The sequence below is a fragment of the Leptodactylus fuscus genome, chromosome 5 (assembly GCF_031893055.1).
Source record: "Leptodactylus fuscus isolate aLepFus1 chromosome 5, aLepFus1.hap2, whole genome shotgun sequence".
NCBI classification, from domain to species: Eukaryota; Metazoa; Chordata; class Amphibia; order Anura; family Leptodactylidae; genus Leptodactylus; species Leptodactylus fuscus.
The window spans coordinates 191,743,090-191,762,391 of NC_134269.1; the positions used below are offsets into that span (position 1 = coordinate 191,743,090).

Below are 19,302 nucleotides of genomic sequence, written 5' to 3' on the forward strand. Positions count from 1 at the left end.
TATAAGACCCAGCATCTCTCAGTCTGTTCGCCGGTTAGAGGGTAGCCTCATCATGGCGGCTCCCATATCCATGTGTTCTCTAGAGGAGCTCAGGCTGTAGTAACAGCCAGCTCCCCGCTTCTGCAGCTGTACTATGTAAGGTATATAACAGAACCAGAGAGCCACAATTTGGACATATATACCCAGGGGTGGTCTAGAAGTGGTTAATGAAATGTTTATTAAGCTGGTCGCAAACATGGAAATTTACCTGGTTGTTAGTTGCCAACTCATCACTGCTCTCAACAGCCGCCCTCTTGGTAACTGGTGTCACATTTGTAGGTTTAGTTGCTTTCCCCTTTGTAGCAGGTACTGCTGGCGTTGGTACCTGTAGTAAAAGTAAACCCCTTTAAATTAATTTGGTTGCTCATTTTAATAAATTTGTGTATGGTGGTGAAGACATGTACGGCACGTCACAGCGTTGAAGTAGTAATACCTTGGCAAGTGGATCATCACTATCAGAGTCCTCAGTTTCTGAGCTGTCAGCTGCAGGTAGTGGGGTTCCAGCTTTTCCTTTGGTTATCCAATTGCTCAGTGTCGAAGGCGATTTGGCACCTTTGGATGCCGTTTTCACACTTGGCGTTACCTTAGGAGTGATTTTATTCTGGTAAATATAAGTGAACAACAAGTTGTCTTTAGTGAAATGTATTGAACACATGAAATCGATACATGCCTGATAATAAATCGGTCCTCATCACAGAGAACCCTTTAAAGGGGGATGTCACATAACAGCTTAGGACAGATAAGGGTGTTTGCTGAATCACCCCCACTAGTCACAAGAGCAGGGATAAAGCCCCATACACACGACCATGAGGGTCGTCCAATACGTTCCAACGGAACAAAATAAACCGGAAGCCCCTATAGATGTGAACGCATAAAATGAATGCATTCTGTTGTCACTCAGAGTATAATTTGAGAGCATTGCTCTGCAGACTCAGCCCCACATCGGAAGCACACTGTCGTGTGCATGGGGTAGAAGTGTTCTCATCTGAATGGAGCACTAGTGTATCTATAGTCATCAGTGCTATAGACTTTTGCATTATACCAGAAATCCGTCAGACTCTATTTAAAGGATGATGATTAAGTTACTTTTGTGAAATTCATGGAGAGTAGGTTTCTAATTCATACATGGCTGCATATTTCATATATAGGGACTAGAGATGAACGAACACTATTCGAAACAGACGTTTCAAATAGCACGATCCCATAGAAATGAATGGACGTAGCCGGCACACGGCTTCCATTCATTTCTATGGGAGCGTGCTATTTGAAACGCCTTTTTCGAATAGTGTTTGTTCATCTCTAATAGGGACCTGTTGTTTGTTTCCATCTGTTAATACCTTGGCCTGCACATCCTCGTAGCTATCAGAGTCATCCGTTTCTGATGTGTCATCGTCAGGAGCGGTTAAGGGGGTCAATGGCTGTTTAGCACTTGCTACTGGTGTGGTCACATCTGACACTTTCTGTTGAAATTAATTGTACATATATATTAATTAGTTCTATATAGTTCTGTGTATGTCATTCTAGTAGAATACAGTGACGAGAAAGAAAAGAAAAAAAAAAAAAGCAGGGACATCATTTAGGCTGGGCACAGGCTCTCTTTATGCTTCTCAGAGACAAGTCGTCCAGCATAGGCAGCAACAACAGGAAAAGGTAGACATCTTGATACAGACCCCAAGAAGTGGGTCCTAGCAGTTGGACTATACAAGTCATTTTTACCTTGGGTTCCTCTTCCTCAGATTCACTTTCAGAGCCATCACTAGATTCGGAGGCTTCCTCCAATGCTGGCACGGCTGGACTTGGCTTGGAAGCCTGAGAGCTAACAGGCTTTCCAAGAGCAGCAAGATTTGCCCCTTTCTTTGGTGATAGAGCAGTCGTCTGATTCTGCAAGACAAAGTGAACCATTGTAGTAACAGAACTACTCCACGCAACCCATGGAGACATGTAACAAGGCCCACCGTAACTAGTGTACTAAAGCTTTGTGAGACACATCTGGTACCATAACTAGTACCAAAAAAGGAAAAAAAAAAAAAAAAAAAAAAAAGGGCGGTTACAGCAATTGCAAGGGTAGGAAAATGCCCCATCTCTTGTATGGACACTGGGTTAATGCCAATGACAACACACACAACGCTGTTACCTCTGGCTCCTTCTCACTGTCTGAAGAATCACTAGATTCTGAGTTTTCCGCCAATGCTGGCACGGCTGGACTTGGCTTGGAAGCCGGAGAGCTAACAGATTTTCCAAGAGCAGAAAGATTTGCCCCTTTCTTTGGTGATAGAGCAGACTTCTGATTCTGCAAGACAAAAAGAATAAAGTAAAAAAATGTGAATCATTCTAGTGACAGAACTACTCCAGGAAATCCACAGAGACATGTACAAGGCCTGCCGTAACTAGTGTACTAAAGCTTAGTGAGACACATCTAGTACCATAACTAGTACATAAAGTCGGTTACAGCAATTACAAGGGTAGGAAATTGTCCCATCTCTTGTATGGACGCTGGGTTAATGCCAATGACAACACACACAACGCTGTTACCTCTGGCTCCTTCTCACTGTCTGAGGAATCACTAGATTCTGAGTTTTCAGCCAATGCTGGCACGGCTGGACTTGGCTTGGAAGCCGGAGAGCTAACAGATTTTCCAAGAGCAGAAAGATTTGCCCCTTTCTTTGGTGATAGAGCAGACTTCTGATTCTGCAAGACAAAAAGAATAAAGTAAAAAAATGTGAATCATTTTAGTGACAGAACTACTCCAGGAAATCCACAGAGACATGTACAAGGCCTGCCGTAACTAGTGTACTAAAGCTTTGTGAGACACATCTAGTACCATAACTAGTACATAAAGTCGGTTACAGCAATTACAAGGGTAGGAAATTGTCCCATCTCTTGTATGGACGCTGGGTTAATGCCAACACACACAATGCTGTTACCTCTGCCTCCTTCTCACTGTCTGAGGAATCACTGGCCTTAGAAACTTCTGTTTTGGCAAGGCACTGGGTTTGCCCTAGTGAGGCGCCATTCTTGGACACAACAGTAACGACTGTATCTGTAATGGCATTGTCACCATCACTAGCTGGCTCGGCCTGTGACATAGTCACAGCCTCAGTCACTGGCGAATCTATTTTGCTTGGTGAAGCTGCAACCTCCGGCCCTGGCATCTTCTGCTCCAATAGGACAATAAGGAAATGAAAAAAATTAGAAAGTGTTGGGGGAGGGGTGGTGGTGAAGGTGCAGCAGATACATCAAGACAGACACAAAGCGCAGGAGTTGCCCACAACACCCGCACTTCCAAGACTGCCTCTGAAAAAGGAGGTGAAGTTAGACTGGTTGCCATTTTGCTAACTGTTCTCCTTCGTATCCATTTCCATTAATATTCCTCTAAGTATTTTTCTTTGTTGTTCACAGAGGTAATCTTATGTAAATGTTAATGAAGCTGTAAATCTTCCAAAAAAAATTCATAGGGAGACATATCAAGACCAATGTTTTCCACGATGAAGCCGATGGTCCCTGCCCCAGCGCCATTTGCGCCTAATGTAGGTCTTGTCATAAATCAGGTGCATCCCCTGGCATCTGTGAGCCCAAAGAGAAATCTAGTGACAAAGATTTCTGTCATCACTTATACCAGAAAACTGGTGTTAAGAAGAAATCTGAAGCAATGGACCCTGCCAGGCCCCCTGTGAGGAAAGTAGCTTGCAAGCCAAAACTCTGATTAGCAATAAAAAAATTGTGCCTTTATTCATTGTAAACCAATTAGCTGGCAAGTAACTAATGATAAATCAGCTCCATCCCGGAAAAAGAAGTGAGATGTTCATTCCTCGGGCCGTTTCGCCTCACGATTCGGCCTGAAGATACTTCTCCCTCCTGACCAGGCACATTCGGTGCAGTGCAACAGCATTCAGTCGTGGCTGCCCGTTTTTTGGATCAGAACCTGAGGCGGCCTCCACCTCAAATTCCAGTCCGAAAAACACCGTCTGAACTTACCCTAAGAATGGACTATTAGACTAGATGGTCTAAAGATGCACAAAAGTTATCACAGAGGCTGATTCCAGACAAATCAGGTCTATCTAGACACTTATCTAACTTACCAGTATATTAGTGTGTCCATTTTAGAGCACATTGAGGAATTCTTCCCTGTCCCAATCCCTAATAAACCCTGTCCATTTGTCCATTTCCTGCTAAGAGTGCCTTCTGGGATGAGGTGTACAGAGTCTCTAACATACAATACATAAGCCATGGGTTTTTTTTCAAGCACAAATTCAGGTAGTTAAGACTAAAATAGCAGCAGCCTAAAATATCAGCCATTTTCATCACAGAATTGTTGCAAAGCCACTGCAATAAGCGGCCACTAGAAAATGTTCCATTTGTCCTGTACATAACCAAACTCTACAGAGAAAACTAGCCGTCCAGTTTTGCAAGGCCTTCAGCCATGTCACTCAGTGCACACTACGAGTACAGCCCTGAGTTTGTCAGTTTTGCTGAATGTGTCTGGAACATAATGTTGACGGTCCTTATTAATCAAACATATTACCCACAACATCACATACCTGTCCTATAGGTTCCTCTTCAGTTTCTGCCTCACTACTTGCTGAACTGTCATCGGTCTCAGTCTGGTTTGATGCCTGGATACTGCTCTGAGCTGCAAGGATTGGCGTTGGTGGCACCAACTGCAAATAAATGAAGACAGATAAATTTAGACAATCCAATGGATGACAACATAAAACTCTGGTCTGTGAAAAACTGTCTGGAAGTCAGGAAATAGCTAATGGGGAGTGTTACCTCATTGTCGCTGTCAGAATCCTCACTACTATCTTCTTCAGTACTGGTAGGAGCCTTCTGTACTGAACCACTGCCCAGGGACGCTGGGGTTACGTCTGTAGTTTTGGTTACAGGCTTCCCCTTTGTAGCCTTTAACTGAGCTGCTATGGTCTTGGCTGAAGGCGTGCTGGCCTTCACTTGAGGTGCTGCTGGGCTTGGTACCGTCTGTTAAGTTAGTAAAGATTAGCAATATATATATATAAAAAAAAAATCCTTTTTTACATTTAAAGAGTAGAAGTTTAAAACCACAAAAACGCAAGAGTAAAGTTGAAAATGAACATGACTCCTCTAGTTATACCGACACAAAGGTGCACCATTGACTCCTACGGGGCTCTATGCCACTTACCATACACTGGTTTCTCTAATGGATTCTGCTAAATTTGACAACTGGTGTAAGATCAATCTCATCTCCTATTGGACCCTACAGAGCCTAATGGATCTGTCATGCAGCTTTAGTTATAGACTTTCCCTTTCCGTCATGGCATTGTTGAATTTACCAGAGGAGCAGGAGGTTCTGGCAATTTCTTCCAAAAGTTAGTGTTCACGTCTGAACAGAGGCAGTGGTCAGAAATGTGCACCCCGGCTCTGTTAATTATTGTGAGACTGTTTAGAGGTAATTTGTAGGGATCAATCCTTACAGAAAGTATTCTATGAATGACACAGCTAATACACAGAAGATACAGATCTGGCTGGGTTCATATCGGAGCTGGAGTCTCCATAGAACAGTCACAGAAACTGCCAAAAATAGTTAGAAATGTCCTGAACAGAGCACTTTTCTCTCTGCCGCTTTCAGATTGAAGACAGTGGACACCTTGACAGACCCCATTATAGTCAATGGGGTCCACCGGAGCCCATGTGCAATTGCTCAGCTGTGTTAGCAGTCTGCTTAACAGTCGTTCGGGACCCCCAGCGGTGAACCTCACATTTATCAGTACATCGTACAAGGCCAAAGATCTTTACCTGTGTCTCCATTTCCTGCTCGCTTTCTGAATCGCTGCTCTCTGAACTATCCTCTTTAGCTTGTGTCACAGTGGAGGGGGTTTCTGCATTTTGCTTGGATGGAGTTACAGCCGTTAGCTACAGAGAGATATGAAGATGTGACTAAATATTGAAAAGGTCTAATGTATTTGCATACATCGTATATGGGTTTGAAAAGCGGTTCACTTGTGTTTCTTTCACAGGAAGGATTCACAGGGCCTTTCTGATCCCATGATAGCTGAGGTCATTTATCCCCTATCAAGTAGATGAAAAAAAGAGTGTGTGTGCAGCAACAACACCTTTAAGTTACAGTGCTTTAACTTTTGTTCACTTTTAATGCTACATCTGCACATATGCCCGACACTGCGCTTTCCTTACATATTCCAGTTTCTATGTGAGCCTCCATTCAATAGCTTGGTCTACTAACAATGATGGCAACAGCAACTTGCACTGTGTGCAAGACCCAATACATCACCGCTCCCTTTTTCACGAACCCATCTGAGACAAATTATATGCCCCCTGCAAAGATAAACCCTCTAGACAGCACTGGGACAGTGACTATATTAAAAGCACGCAGTAATTTCATGCAGTTCAATATTCCCTATTATAATCGATTTGGAATATTTTATTTTTACTGCAGATGTACTGTGAGAAGTTGGGTCAGGGGCCCCTGGGCTCTTAACCAGGATCTTATATATTAAGCTTTAAGGTGAAACCATTACATTTTGATATGTCCTGGCCAATTTTATGCCATATTGCACAGGGAATATCCAAGCCCCTGAATGGCTGCCCCTATAGTCAATCCATTCTGCATACATCTCTCCTTCTGCCCTCCAACCACAACTCAAGTAAACACAGTTTGGGAATACAAAGACATATTGGTAAAGATTCCAAAGACAGGCCATAGACTGCAATAAGCACATATAATACTTAATTTCAGCTCTGCAGGGGAATTCACTTTCTTCCAGGTTACTGCACGGCTTACGTACGATTGGGGACATCAGCTGATTGATAATCTATTAGTAATTTTTGGAGGATCCTCCAAAAATTAAGCATTGTTCTTTGTGCCCACCTCCTGTATCCTTTAGATATATCCTCACCTGTTTCTCAATGTCAGTTTCATCACTATCAGAGTCATCAGAACTGTCAGTGATGTCCTTTTTCACTGTAGCTTTCCCATTCGAGGCTTTCGGAGTGGCAGCTGCAGGAGTGGATTTAGCAGATACATTCTTTTCCTAAAAGATATGAGAAGCCATATTACAATGCAGCAAGATATGTGACCAGCCATCTAAGAAATGTATAGAGGAATACTATATACACAAGCCTCTAGTCACAAGAATCCTCCTAACGTAAAAGGCGTAGGTTTTTTTTATCTTTTAATTACTTTTTGTAGTCTCCTTGGTATCTGCAGTGTATTCCAATATACTTGAATTTTCAGCAGACTTTGGCTTTAAAGGGGTTGTTCCATCTCAAGGATCCTATGTAAGCTTATGTAAATGGAAGACTTTTCCTAAATATATTGTTTTAGAAATTCTGCTTTCTTCTCCTTTTATGTGACCTTATTCCTCTCCCCCCCCACACTATTTACACAGCGTTGCTATAACCATGGACCTGGGAGATAGTGATGTCACTTACTCAGTGCAGGACAATTGTTCAGCTACTTGCAGTTTGCAGATAAAGCCAAGTCTGTTATCTCTCTATGTAAACACACAGATAACATGGAGTCCGTTCTGTGAAAGCACCTGCATATTATCTGATCTGTATAAATGTAGTTAGATTTCTCCACCCGCTTGGCAAGAGGGAGGGGAGGGAGGAAATATACAGGAAGAGAGATGAAAAGAATTACAGGCAGAGTTGAAACAGTGAGATGGAAAAACCCCTTTAAACACATGCAGTACCTCTGTCCAGACTGTAGGTGGCAGGCAAATTTAAAAGTGGTTTAAAATAAGTCATTTAACAGCACTGAAGGGGCATAAAAATACTTGGTCTACGGGAAAATTCACATGACAAAAATACACCACAGCAATTTCGGCAAGTGGAATTGCTGTTGGGGATTTTGTGGAACATTTGGTACAGAATTTCACATAGAATTGAAGTGCATGAAGAAATACACAAGCATCAAGTAATTCTGTAGTGGAAATATCCACAGCAGAAATTTTCCCCACCATGAAAGTATGCCACACGTGAATCCACCCTTTTGTACAAGTCACTGTTTTTAAGAGGAAAGGGGGAAGGGAGAACCTCTGTTCAAAATCCTCATCTCTTTGACAGAGGGGAGAACAGTTATGAGTCGCTCTCCAGTGGCAAGTCCAGGGACAGTGACCACTATATCAAACTAGGTTTCCCCACAGACAATAACTGATCACTGGGTGTCCCAGCAGGGAAACATTTTGTGATCTGATAATTGTCAAGGGTCAAGTAGATCAAGCACCTATGGGAAAAGAACTGCTCATTTTGCATTACTTGCCTCAGTGGTTGATTTCTTCCTCTTTCGATTTGCTGCTGGTGTTGACTTTGAAGGGGCTTCTGAAGGATAAGAGAATTATGAAAATATAAAATTTGCATTTTTGTCTCTAGTGACTTCAGCAAGATCTTACTAGGACAAAACAAAACACTGCTTCTGGCGTATGTAGAATGAAGCTGTACTGTACTCTATGCATATAATGTGAGTGACATTGGGCTGCAGCTTCAGGAGATCTGGTCGCCCTATAAGTAATGCATGGGGTCCCCTCAAGAATGGGTGCACATTAATAAAAAAAAAGCTTAAACAGAAAAGGGAAGGTAACTATTGCAAAGTTACAAACTTGGAACTGCAGCTCAATCCCATTCATTTGAGTAGGGCTGAGCGGCCATGTGAGCAATGATGGAGATTTCACAATCTGAGAGGAAGCAGCTACTACCCTAGGGTTGTAGCCTCTTTGGACACATGACCAGCAGAGCACAAAAAAGTACCTTTAATAAGAAAGCCGATCATAAGTTCCAACAAACTACTAGAGCATATTCACATCTGTTATGAAAATTGTGTGAGCATTCATTCCCCTGCATCGCGTCTGTAGGAATCATACCATTTGGATGTAAAGAACATTTTCAGTTACAGACATATCTCCAATAAATCTCCTGTGTGAATGTACAATATAGGTATATCCACACAGAACATAAGTAAAAAAACCTGCAACGCTTACAGAAGCAGCAAAGTGGGAGTGTATAAAATCGTATCTGAATGCAGTGAACTATCTGCAGCAGAAACCAAATGGAAAAGCGGACAGGAAATCTGTAGAATATCAACGTATGCTGAAGAATTTTACCAATGCAAAGTAAATCCATTACACACAAGATAACAAGATTTGGTGCATGTTTTGCAGCTGCAGGCTTGGCACAAAAACTGCAACAGAAAACTCAAGAAAACCAAAAGACTCTCCTAAGAGTCTAAGCAACTGGATTATTGGGGTTAATCAAGCAATTGTGACTTCAAGGTCCACATTGCTCCAATCCAAGATAAATACTATAAATTATTAGAAATACTACATATCGCACTAAATATATTTTGTGCCCCCACCCCATCTATTACCTGGCACCGCAGCAGCTTTCGGTTGAACCGTCTCCTGCTCACTGTCAGAGTCACTGTTGCTCTTCGTCACATCTGCAGGAGTCTCCGCAGTACTCGGCTTCGCCGTTATGGGGGAGCTTTCTATTTTGGGGGTGCTCTTTGCTTTTGACTTTTTAGCAGAATTCATTTTCTTTGCTGTGGCAGGTTTTGCTGAGTCCTGGTCCAAAGACACACAAGACAAAAATATTAAGACCAGTTCATGGTTTGTCAGTAAATGGTAAATCAAAGATCCTGATTATAAATAGTGGTTAATCCTTCTATGACAAACAACAACAAAAAAAATTCAGCAAAGAAGAATCCATAAAACCAGACAACCTTGCCAAGGAGAAGTTGAGTTGAACGTTAAAGAGGAAAAAAAAAAAAAAGCCATGAAAGTAGGGAAAATCTGCAAATACTGAAAGTCTACTAAGTCTTCTCCAAAAGATGCACCTTTGCTTTGGGGTAAACATCTGGGAGTGACTACGTCTGCGGGTGCAGAAATCGATAGCACATACCACTTGCTCATTGGGTTCATTAAGCAATGAACATAGGGTGTGTTCCTCTCCCGACAAGGCTGAGAACATCATCTCCTCACCCTCTAATAAAGTAGTAGCACTGCAGTAAGGCAAGATAGGACATGTGCAGGGAAGGGCAAGCAGACCCCAAAATCCCAGTGTCTAGTCTGATACATGTAGCTACAATGACTTCCTGGTCCGGCAGAGACGCGTCAACTTCTCATCTTCATGGACCTGAGCGACAGAATAAATCCAGACACATTCTCTTCCGTGTCTCTGCATTTTAATAATACAAACTCAGTGATGAGGAAAGTCAGCAGCTGGCTGGACAGATCTAAACTGGATCATACTGGATGGTTGTTGTGGTGGAGGGGGGGGGGGGGGGTAAAAAGGTCTACGTATGGAAAAATAAGTCCCAAATTTTTAGTGGACTGATACTAAATGCATGGAAGAGGGGGAAGAAGGAAAAAAATAAAAAAAAAATGTCATGTTAACTAGAGATGAGCGAGTAGTATTTGATCGAATACAACTATTCGATCAAATACTCGTATCCGTCGTATACCACGCTAGAAAATTCCATTGAATTCAATGCAAAAACCTCCTCGTGTTCCTCATCCTGCTACTTCTGGAACTTGGAGGATCCAAGGTGTCAAACTTTGGTTTCCATGGAAACCGGAACAACGTTCCCGTTTTTTTCCCATAGACTATAATAAGATGCAATATTCGAACGAATACTACTCGCTCATCTCTAATATTAAGCCTTAATCTCCAAAAGTGGGATATGATTACAAATTAGGAGTGTGCGTGTGAATATATATATATATATATTTATATATATATATATATATATGTACACACACACACACACAGACACTAACAATAGTTTACTGAATGCAGATGCATACAGTCCTGTCTGGTACGCAGTTGCAGTCTTCACTACTGAATACTTGGCATTGCAGGTAAAGTGATCAGGTACTATTCCGTTATCGGGCCAGCAGAGCTGTTCAGCACTAGTATCGGGACAGCAGCAAGCAAGGCCGCATACCCGCATCGCAGTACAGTTCCGGACAGCATCGCGCATCGCAGATGAGTTTGGGACAGCATCGGGTTCAGCAGCATTCACACACACACACACACACACACAGCTAATTGTAAGTGGATATACTTTATTTCGTAATTGCCGGCAGAGATGCTCAGCACTAGTTATCGGGACAGCAGCAGCATCGTAGTGAGAGAAATGGACGTGCCGGGCTGGTCCGATGCTGACAGAAAAATTGGGCGCCAAATTAGTGTGTTCGTAGTTGTAGTCACAGTACTCACCATTGTTTCAGTCACAGTTCTCAGCAGTTTTGTCAGATGGATTACACGCTGTGGGATTTACCTGCAGATGAAAAATCAGCAATTGAACTGTTCCAAGCCAATGGTCTGATCCATAAGAGCCGGTTTTGTGTTCGTAACCACCAGATGAAAATGTGTTTTTTGGCCAAAGCATCTCCAAAATGGCGGTGCAGCAAACGTCCGTGTGACGAAAAAAAGGGTGTGAGATCGCAAACTTGGTTTGCCAACTCGCGCATTCCTTTTCTTACGGCTGCCCGTTTCATATATTGTTGGTGCCAAGAGCTGACATCCGTAGAGTTTTGTGAACAGCAATTGAAGATGAATCACAACACCTTCGTAGATTGGAATAATTACCTCCGCGAAGTGTGTACAAGTGCCTTAATATCCCGACCTTCTACAAAAATAGGAGGCCTAAACAAAGTGGTTGAGGTGGATGAAAGCCTTTTTACAAAAAGGAAAAACAACAGCGGCCGGGTTCTGCCACCACAATGGATCTTTGGAGGATTGTGCCGTGAGACTAAGGAGTGTTTTGTTGTTGCAGTCCCAGAAAGATCAGCTACAACATTGATAGCTTCTATTAAAGCCAACGTGGCAGATGGGAGTATAATATACTCTGATTGCTGGAAGGGGTATAATACTACAGACTTAAAAGCTGCTGGCTACGACCATTTAACAGTGAACCACAAGTACAATTTTGTTGACCCAAACACTCAGTGCCACACGCAAAATGTGGAACGTTTGTGGGGAAGTGCTAAATGGCGCAATAAAAGACAGCGCGGAACAGCCCGCCAGCATCTGGAGTCATACTTAGCCGAATTTATGTGGCGACAAAATCATTCCAAAGAAACAATGTTCACAGATTTGTTAAAAGAGATCGCTAATTTCATGCCTCCTGTTTAAGACAAGTTATATAACACAGCCCGACACGTCCATTTCTCTCACTACGATGCTGCTGCTGTCCCGATAACTAGTGCTGAGCATCTCTGCCGGCAATTACGAAATAAAGTATATCCACTTACAATTAGCTGTGTGTGTGTGTGAATGCTGCTGAACCCGATGCTGTCCCAAACTCATCTGCGATGCGCGATGCTGTCCGGAACTGTACTGCGATGCGGGTATGCGGCCTTGCTTGCTGCTGTCCCGATACTAGTGCTGAACAGCTCTGCTGGCCCGATAACGGAATAGTACCAGTGATCATTTGTGAAAAAGTATCTCAGATCGTATCCCTTTTAAAAGGGCTAGTGCCTGGCTATCAACTTTGTCAAGCACCTTAGATGAAGTTATATCAAAATTGACTCCGGCATCTAAAGAGTTAAACAGCACTGCTTGCGCCCGTTACAGTTAACGCTTGCTGCCTATAGTAACAGCACAGGTTCTGAGATGTCGCTAAAGCAATAGCATACATTTAAGACAGTTCACATTAACACCATACTACCCATAACATAATACATCATGGGACGGGAAGGCGTTAATCTGCCACTGTGACAGGTCCACGCTCCAAAATTGGTGGAAGCCAGAAAACAGTGGCAACTGCAGCGAAAGGAGATGTCTTCTGGAGAAGAAGGATTGTGGTCCTCTGAGAATTGCAGAGTCTCTCTGACCGTATGGCAGTGCTCCTGCATAGCAGCAAATATACACTCACCGGCCACTTTATTAGGTACACCATGCTAGTAATGGTTTGGACCCCCTTTTGCCTTCAGAACTGCCTCAATTCTTCGTGGCATAGATACAACAAGGTGCTGGAAGCATTCCTCAGAGATTTTGGTCCATATTGACATGATGGCATCACACAGTTGCCGCAGATTTGTCGGCTGCACATCCATGATGCGAATCTCCCGTTCCACCACATCCCAAAGATGCTCTATTGGATTGAGATCTGGTGACTGTGGAGGCCATTGGAGTACAGTGAACTCATTGTCATGTTCGAGAAACCAGTCTGAGATGATTCCAGCTTTATGACATGGCGCATTATCCTGCTGAAAGTAGCCATCAGATGTTGGGTACATTGTGGTCATAAAGGGATGGACATGGTCAGCAACAATACTCAGGTAGGCTTTGGCGTTGCAACGATGCTCAATTGGTACCAAGGGGCCCAAAGAGTGCCAAGAAAATATTCCCCACACCATGACACCACCACCACCAGCCTGAAGCGTTGATACAAGGCAGGATGGATCCATGCTTTCATGTTGTTGACGCCAAATTCTGACCCTACCATCCGAATGTCGCAGCAGAAATCGAGACTCATCAGACCAGGCAACGTTTTTCCAATCTTCAATTGTCCAATTTCGTGTGGTCTTCTGCTGCTGTAGCCCATCTGCCTCAAAGTTCGACGTACTATGCGTTCAGAGATGCTCTTCTGGCTACCTTGGTTGTAACGGGTGGCTATTTGAGTCACTGTTGCCTTTCTATCAGCTCGAACCAGTCTGGCCATTCTCCTCTGACCTCTGGCATCAACAACGCATTTCCGCCCACAGAACTGCCGCTCACTGGATGTTTTTTCTTTTTCGGACCATTCTCTGTAAACCCTAGAGATGGTTGTGCGTGAAAATCCCAGTAGATCAGCAGTTTCTGAAATGCTCAGACCAGCCCTTCTGGCACCAACAACCATGCCACGTTCAAAGGCACTCAAATCACCTTTCTTCCCCATACTGATGCTCGGTTTGAACTGCAGGAGATTGTCTTGACCATGTCTACATGCCTAAATGCACTGAGTTGCCGCCATGTGATTGGCTGATTAGAAATTAAGTGTTAACGAGCAGTTGGACAGGTGTACCTAATAAAGTGGCCGGTGAGTGTATATGTGCCAAGCTGATACTCCAGTTTGGAGTCAGAGGCGTCCCCAGTAGAAAGCCAACCGTACAGAAGGCAGGGTTCTGCCTCTTGGAGTGGAGTCGTGGGCAGACGCCCTATTTGGGGAGTGTCCAGAGGAAGGAGGACCGAGGACTGTAGAATGATAACCTGGTCCTTATAATAGGACTGCGCTTGGGAATGGAACCATGGGGGTGCCCTGGGAGGGGCCTGGAAGTCGACAATACAGCAGCGATCTGAGAAGCAGCCGCTCCAAAGTTTCCACCTCTGACTGGTTAAGTCTGGCAAGGGTGCCATGGCTCAGGTAAGAGGCCGCCAAATCTGGGAGGGAAAAACTGCCAGAGGGGCCAGGAGGAGACCGCATGGCAGAGCCATGCTTTTGTGCTGCATACAAGCATTCTGCGCAGTTGACTGAATTTTTTCTGTATTGTTTCAAGTACCTGTGCTATGAAGTGAACACTGGAAGGCAGAGGACTGATGGGCTCAGGCTGGCCACATAAAAGACATTAGATACAGCAGGCACATGTGTAAATGTGGTGAGTCGGCTCTACATGGGAGGATGTGGAGGAGGGGCCCAAGAGAAAATAGGGGTAAACCGGGGGTTTATCATGTAGACAATGAATTTCTATTCAATGAAGTAAATAAATAGGTCCATGGAGGAATGGGTAGTACACGGACATAGTCTATGTGTCCAACCACAGATGCAGCTCATGCACAGGAGACCTATTTTTTTATTTTATTAAAATTATTTATTTAAATACATGTACTTAATAGAAACACTTACTTTGTCTGTCACCTTGGCGGAGCCCTTTTCACTTGGGACCACAGGAACTGCAGCTGGAAGTGAAAAAGCATCATGAGACAACAAAATTATGAGAAAATATATAAAATAAACTAAATAAAATTCACAAAACATTACTGTAAACCTGATCAATGGTCAACACAACACAAAGACTAAAAGATTTAAAAAAAAAAGATTGTCAGACTTCTGGTACTTTCTATAATGGTCAAAAACCTCAGATTTTCTCTTACCATTATCCTCATCATCAGAGGACTCCGACGAGCTGACGGGATCCTCCACTTTCGGTTTCTTTTTTCTTCTGCGGTTCCTGTGAGAAAGACAACAACACTGACATTGGGTAGCAAATATCACCTGCCATGTGCGGCCTCAAATATATTTCAAAGAAAAAACACATCATTGCTCAGATTTCAGAATTTTTAATGTAGTAAAGGTGAAAGCTGTGGCACAATCCACAGAAAAATCTGTATGCAACACGTATCTGTGCCATGGGAATTATCTATGACAGCCTCTTCACAAATCTACCGTTCCCTGCTCCAGTCAGGCAGTTCATTAAAGCTGTTATACAATACGCCAGTCTTAATCATTTTGCCCCAATGTGTTTGGGATACTGATAGAACAGAAGCAACTGGTCGGTAGGGGGCCAACACTTGGAACCTGCACCGATCAGTAAGTCCAGCTGCCAGAAGCTGTATTCAATGATCAGAAGCAGACATACATTGCACCAGGGAATTGCTTCTAAACATATGCAGCTTCTGATAGCTGGAGCAACTTATTGGTGTTGGTTAAAGAAGTTTTCCAGGTAATTTTATATTTTTTTTTTTTTAAATGTCTGTTAGTGCTATTAACCCCTTAAGGACCAGGCCATTTTTTGGTTTCGCATTTTCGTTTTTCCCTCCTCACATTTCAAGAGCCATAACTTTTTCATTTTTCAGTTCACAGAGTCACATGATGGCTTATTGTTTGCGGGACAAATTGTACTTTGTAATGGCATCATTCAATATGCTGTGCAATGTACTGGGAAGCTGGAAAAAAATTCAGAATGAGGTGCAATTGGAGAAAAAATGCATTTGCGCCATTTTCTTATGGGTTTAATTTTTACAGCGTTCACTGTTTGGTACAAATGACATGTTACCTGTGTTCTACGTGTCAGTACGAACGCGGTGATACCAAATTTATATAGTATTTGAAATGTTTTGATACTTTTAAAAAAATGATAAACTTTGCAAAATAGAAAAATTTTTTTGTGTCATCATGTTCTAACACCTGTAACTTTTTCATATTTCCATGTATGGAGCTGGTTGTGGTGTCTTTTTATGCGGGACAAGATGACGTTTCTATTGATACCATTTGGGGAAAGATCTGATGGTTTGATCACTTTTTATTAAATTTTTTATAGGAGGCAAAGTGTTGAAAAAAAACGCTTTTTGGCTGTTTTTATTTTTTTTGCCGCTACGCCGTTTGCAGTACGGGATAAATGTTTTAATATTCTAATAGTTCGGGCATTTTGGAGCGCGGGGATACCTAATATGTTTAATGTTCTTTAATTACTTTTATAGCTAATCTAGGGAAAGGGGGGTGATTTGAACTTTTATATTTTTTTTATTTAATTCTGCTGTTACATTTATGATCAGACCCCTTAGGTACCTTGAAACCTAGGGGGTCTGATCGCTCATACTATTCACTGCAATACTACAGTACTGCAGTGAATAGCAGAATCCCAGCACTTCTATTAGACGATGCCTCTGGCATCGTCTAATAGATCTCGGGCAGAGACAAGCCTGGAAGCCTTCAATAGGCTTCCGGCTGTCATAGCAACCGATCACCGCCCTCATGTGACGTTCAGGAGGGCGGCGATCGGGGAAACATGGCGGCGCCCATGCCGCCTGCGCTGTTTACACGCTGCGGTCGCGTTTGACCGCAGTGTGTAAAGGGTTAACAGCAGCGATCGGCTCGGGCACTGACCGCTGCTGTTATTGGCAGGTCCTGGCTGTATTATACAGCCGGCATCTGCCGTGTATGGAGCGAGCTCAGCGTGTGAGCTCGCTCTATACATCCCCATGCGACCCATGACGTACAGTTACGTCAAGGGTCGCTAAGGGGTTAATGGGTTGATAAAGGCACCCATATACCTTTAGCGTGTTTTGAGTGATTTCTGGGTGTTTCTAGGAGCGCCTGGTATCTCCTGCATTTATTTACAAGGTTCAGCTTCTTGCTATGTAACTTCCACACTAACCCCTCTCACCATACTCCCCCCCCCCCTTGTCTTTCTAGTCATCTTTCCCTTCCCAAACTACTCAACACAAGCCCCGAACCATATTATATACTTAACCTCCACGCTTCTTTGTGGAAGACAGACCCTCCTCCTGTACAGATTCTGTCTGGGCAAGCTCTTCTCTTCCAGCGATGATCCACCTCTACTGCGCATGTGTGGATTCGCAGTAGAGATGAATAGTCGGAAGCAGTGCACACAGTGCTTGGGGAAGAGCACACACCCTGCAGAATCCATACAGAAGGAGGAACCATCTAACTGGGAGAATCGTGGAGGGTAAGTATAATGGGGTAGATTGGGGATGGAATGGGGTAACTGATAGTTACCGGATAAACAGACACACAATCTCGAGTATAAGCCAAATTTTTCAGCACAGTTTTTGTGCTTTTTTCCCCCTCGGCTTATACTCGAGTCAAGACCAGCTGCAATAGTAATGTATAGAACCTCCCATAAAATAATGTGAAAAACAGTGAAAAAAAGTTTTAAAAAAAACTTTAAAAATAAAATAATAAAGTAAATAAAAGTTATAAATCACTCCTTTCCCTAGAATACTATACATATAACCGTATATACTCGAGTATAAGCCGAGTTTTTTTTAGCACAGTTTTTGTGCTGAAAAAGTCTGCCTCGGGTTATATTTGGGTCGGCTTATACGTGAGTATATACGGTACCTCACATGACCGTCCCAGAGATACAGAGGACTGTATATTTTTAATTAATGTTATTTAGAAAGTAGGAGGGGGATGTGTAGATTAGTCTTTAGTTATTCAGGACAACCCCTTTAGTCAACAGCTAAAATATGTGAAATGCTAAGGGGTAGGCTGGGCCTTTTTTTTTATGGGCATAAATTCCTGATTAATAGAACGCTGTCAACCTATCATCTGTATGGAACGGCTTCCAGCTCCCGCCCTGTAAAAAAACAGGGATGAAAGCAGAAAGCTCTATCCAATGTAGAGCAGCTTAGCACATTCACTAACTCCAATTCAACTGACTTCAATAGCAGTTGAGCTGCAGTGAAGGAGCTGGGTCGCAATACATAGGACTGAGCTTTCTGCTTCCAGCCCCATATTGGGTACTCAACAGGCGCAAGAAGCAGCTCTGTACAGATGATCAGAACAACCCCTTCAAATGTGTTTTACCTGTAAAGTTAAGAGACTAGCCCAAGACCACATCATAACTGCATGCAGTTTTTTTTTTTCCGATGCAGTTTTAGCTGCACTGTGTGACAACTTTATTACTTTATTGAACCCCAACTTTTTACATAGGAAACAGTTCAGTGACCCAGCACAGCGGGCTTCATTCTCCCATTACCTATGTTTGACACTTACTTCACATTATAGTTCGTTGGACTAGTTTACATACAATGCATCTGACACAAACAAAAGCCTTCAACGTTAATAAAAGAAATAAAAAAATTAAATAAAAATCCCCCCAGCCTTAAGACAAATCTTTGTTTTTTCTATGAATCCTTCATTGATAAGTGTAGGGTGACAACTTACCCATCAAACCAAAACATGTAAACGTCTTTCAGTGACACCATCGTGGAAGAAAATGTCTGAAGGATAAAAAAAAAAAAAAGGATTTTTTTTATCATATATATATATATATATATATATATATATATATATATATATATATATATATATATATTATACACACACTATAACAAGGCTATTTGACAATTACATTAGTGGTTCCAGCCAATTCCCCAGTGATCCTAATATAGTAAATGGGGTTTAAATATGAACACAATGGATTGGTAGATATAAGGCCCCAAGCACACACGACCATAATAGTTTTCACTATACTGTCCACAATTGCAGACCCATTCACTTCTACGGCCCCATACACACGACCGTAGTTTTTACGGATCAGTGTCTGTGTCTTAGAAACAATCTGCAGATACGGATAAGAATAGAACATGCTACATACTTTGCGAATTAAGTCTAGGGAATCATCCATATCTTTCTGCGGATCCATAACTTTTTTTTTTTTTATTGCAAATCTGTTTTTGTGGACAGTAACCACCACTACAGTCGTGTGCATGTAGTCTAAGGGCTTGTTCACATTGTATATCTCTGACTTACTCTGCAAACGCAATGTAAAGAGCACATGCCAGTGTTCTGCCAGACCATGGCCGGTGTCACCTAATGACCGT

At 42.7% G+C, this 19,302-nt stretch overlaps 1 protein-coding gene across 2 annotated transcripts in view; it reads right to left on the bottom strand.

Annotated features, from left to right (window-relative positions):
• Positions 1 to 19,302, bottom strand: part of TCOF1 (treacle ribosome biogenesis factor 1) — a 37,771-nt gene that overhangs the window by 14,050 nt on the left and 4,419 nt on the right. Inside the window, exons 2-17 of one of the 2 annotated variants that reach the window (XM_075274948.1) lie at positions 18,644 to 18,699; positions 15,106 to 15,182; positions 14,858 to 14,910; positions 9,395 to 9,590; positions 8,294 to 8,352; positions 6,927 to 7,061; positions 5,809 to 5,925; positions 4,810 to 5,013; positions 4,578 to 4,697; positions 2,964 to 3,194; positions 2,572 to 2,727; positions 2,174 to 2,329; positions 1,756 to 1,920; positions 1,377 to 1,499; positions 473 to 640; positions 248 to 364 (exon numbers count right to left, since the gene is read on the bottom strand). In XM_075274948.1, the coding sequence (XP_075131049.1) occupies positions 248 to 364; positions 473 to 640; positions 1,377 to 1,499; positions 1,756 to 1,920; positions 2,174 to 2,329; positions 2,572 to 2,727; positions 2,964 to 3,194; positions 4,578 to 4,697; positions 4,810 to 5,013; positions 5,809 to 5,925; positions 6,927 to 7,061; positions 8,294 to 8,352; positions 9,395 to 9,590; positions 14,858 to 14,910; positions 15,106 to 15,182; positions 18,644 to 18,699 (2,133 nt within the window). The remainder of the gene's footprint in view (positions 1 to 247; positions 365 to 472; positions 641 to 1,376; positions 1,500 to 1,755; positions 1,921 to 2,173; positions 2,330 to 2,571; positions 2,728 to 2,963; positions 3,195 to 4,577; positions 4,698 to 4,809; positions 5,014 to 5,808; positions 5,926 to 6,926; positions 7,062 to 8,293; positions 8,353 to 9,394; positions 9,591 to 14,857; positions 14,911 to 15,105; positions 15,183 to 18,643; positions 18,700 to 19,302) is intronic. The other variant, XM_075274949.1, reaches the window with a different exon arrangement.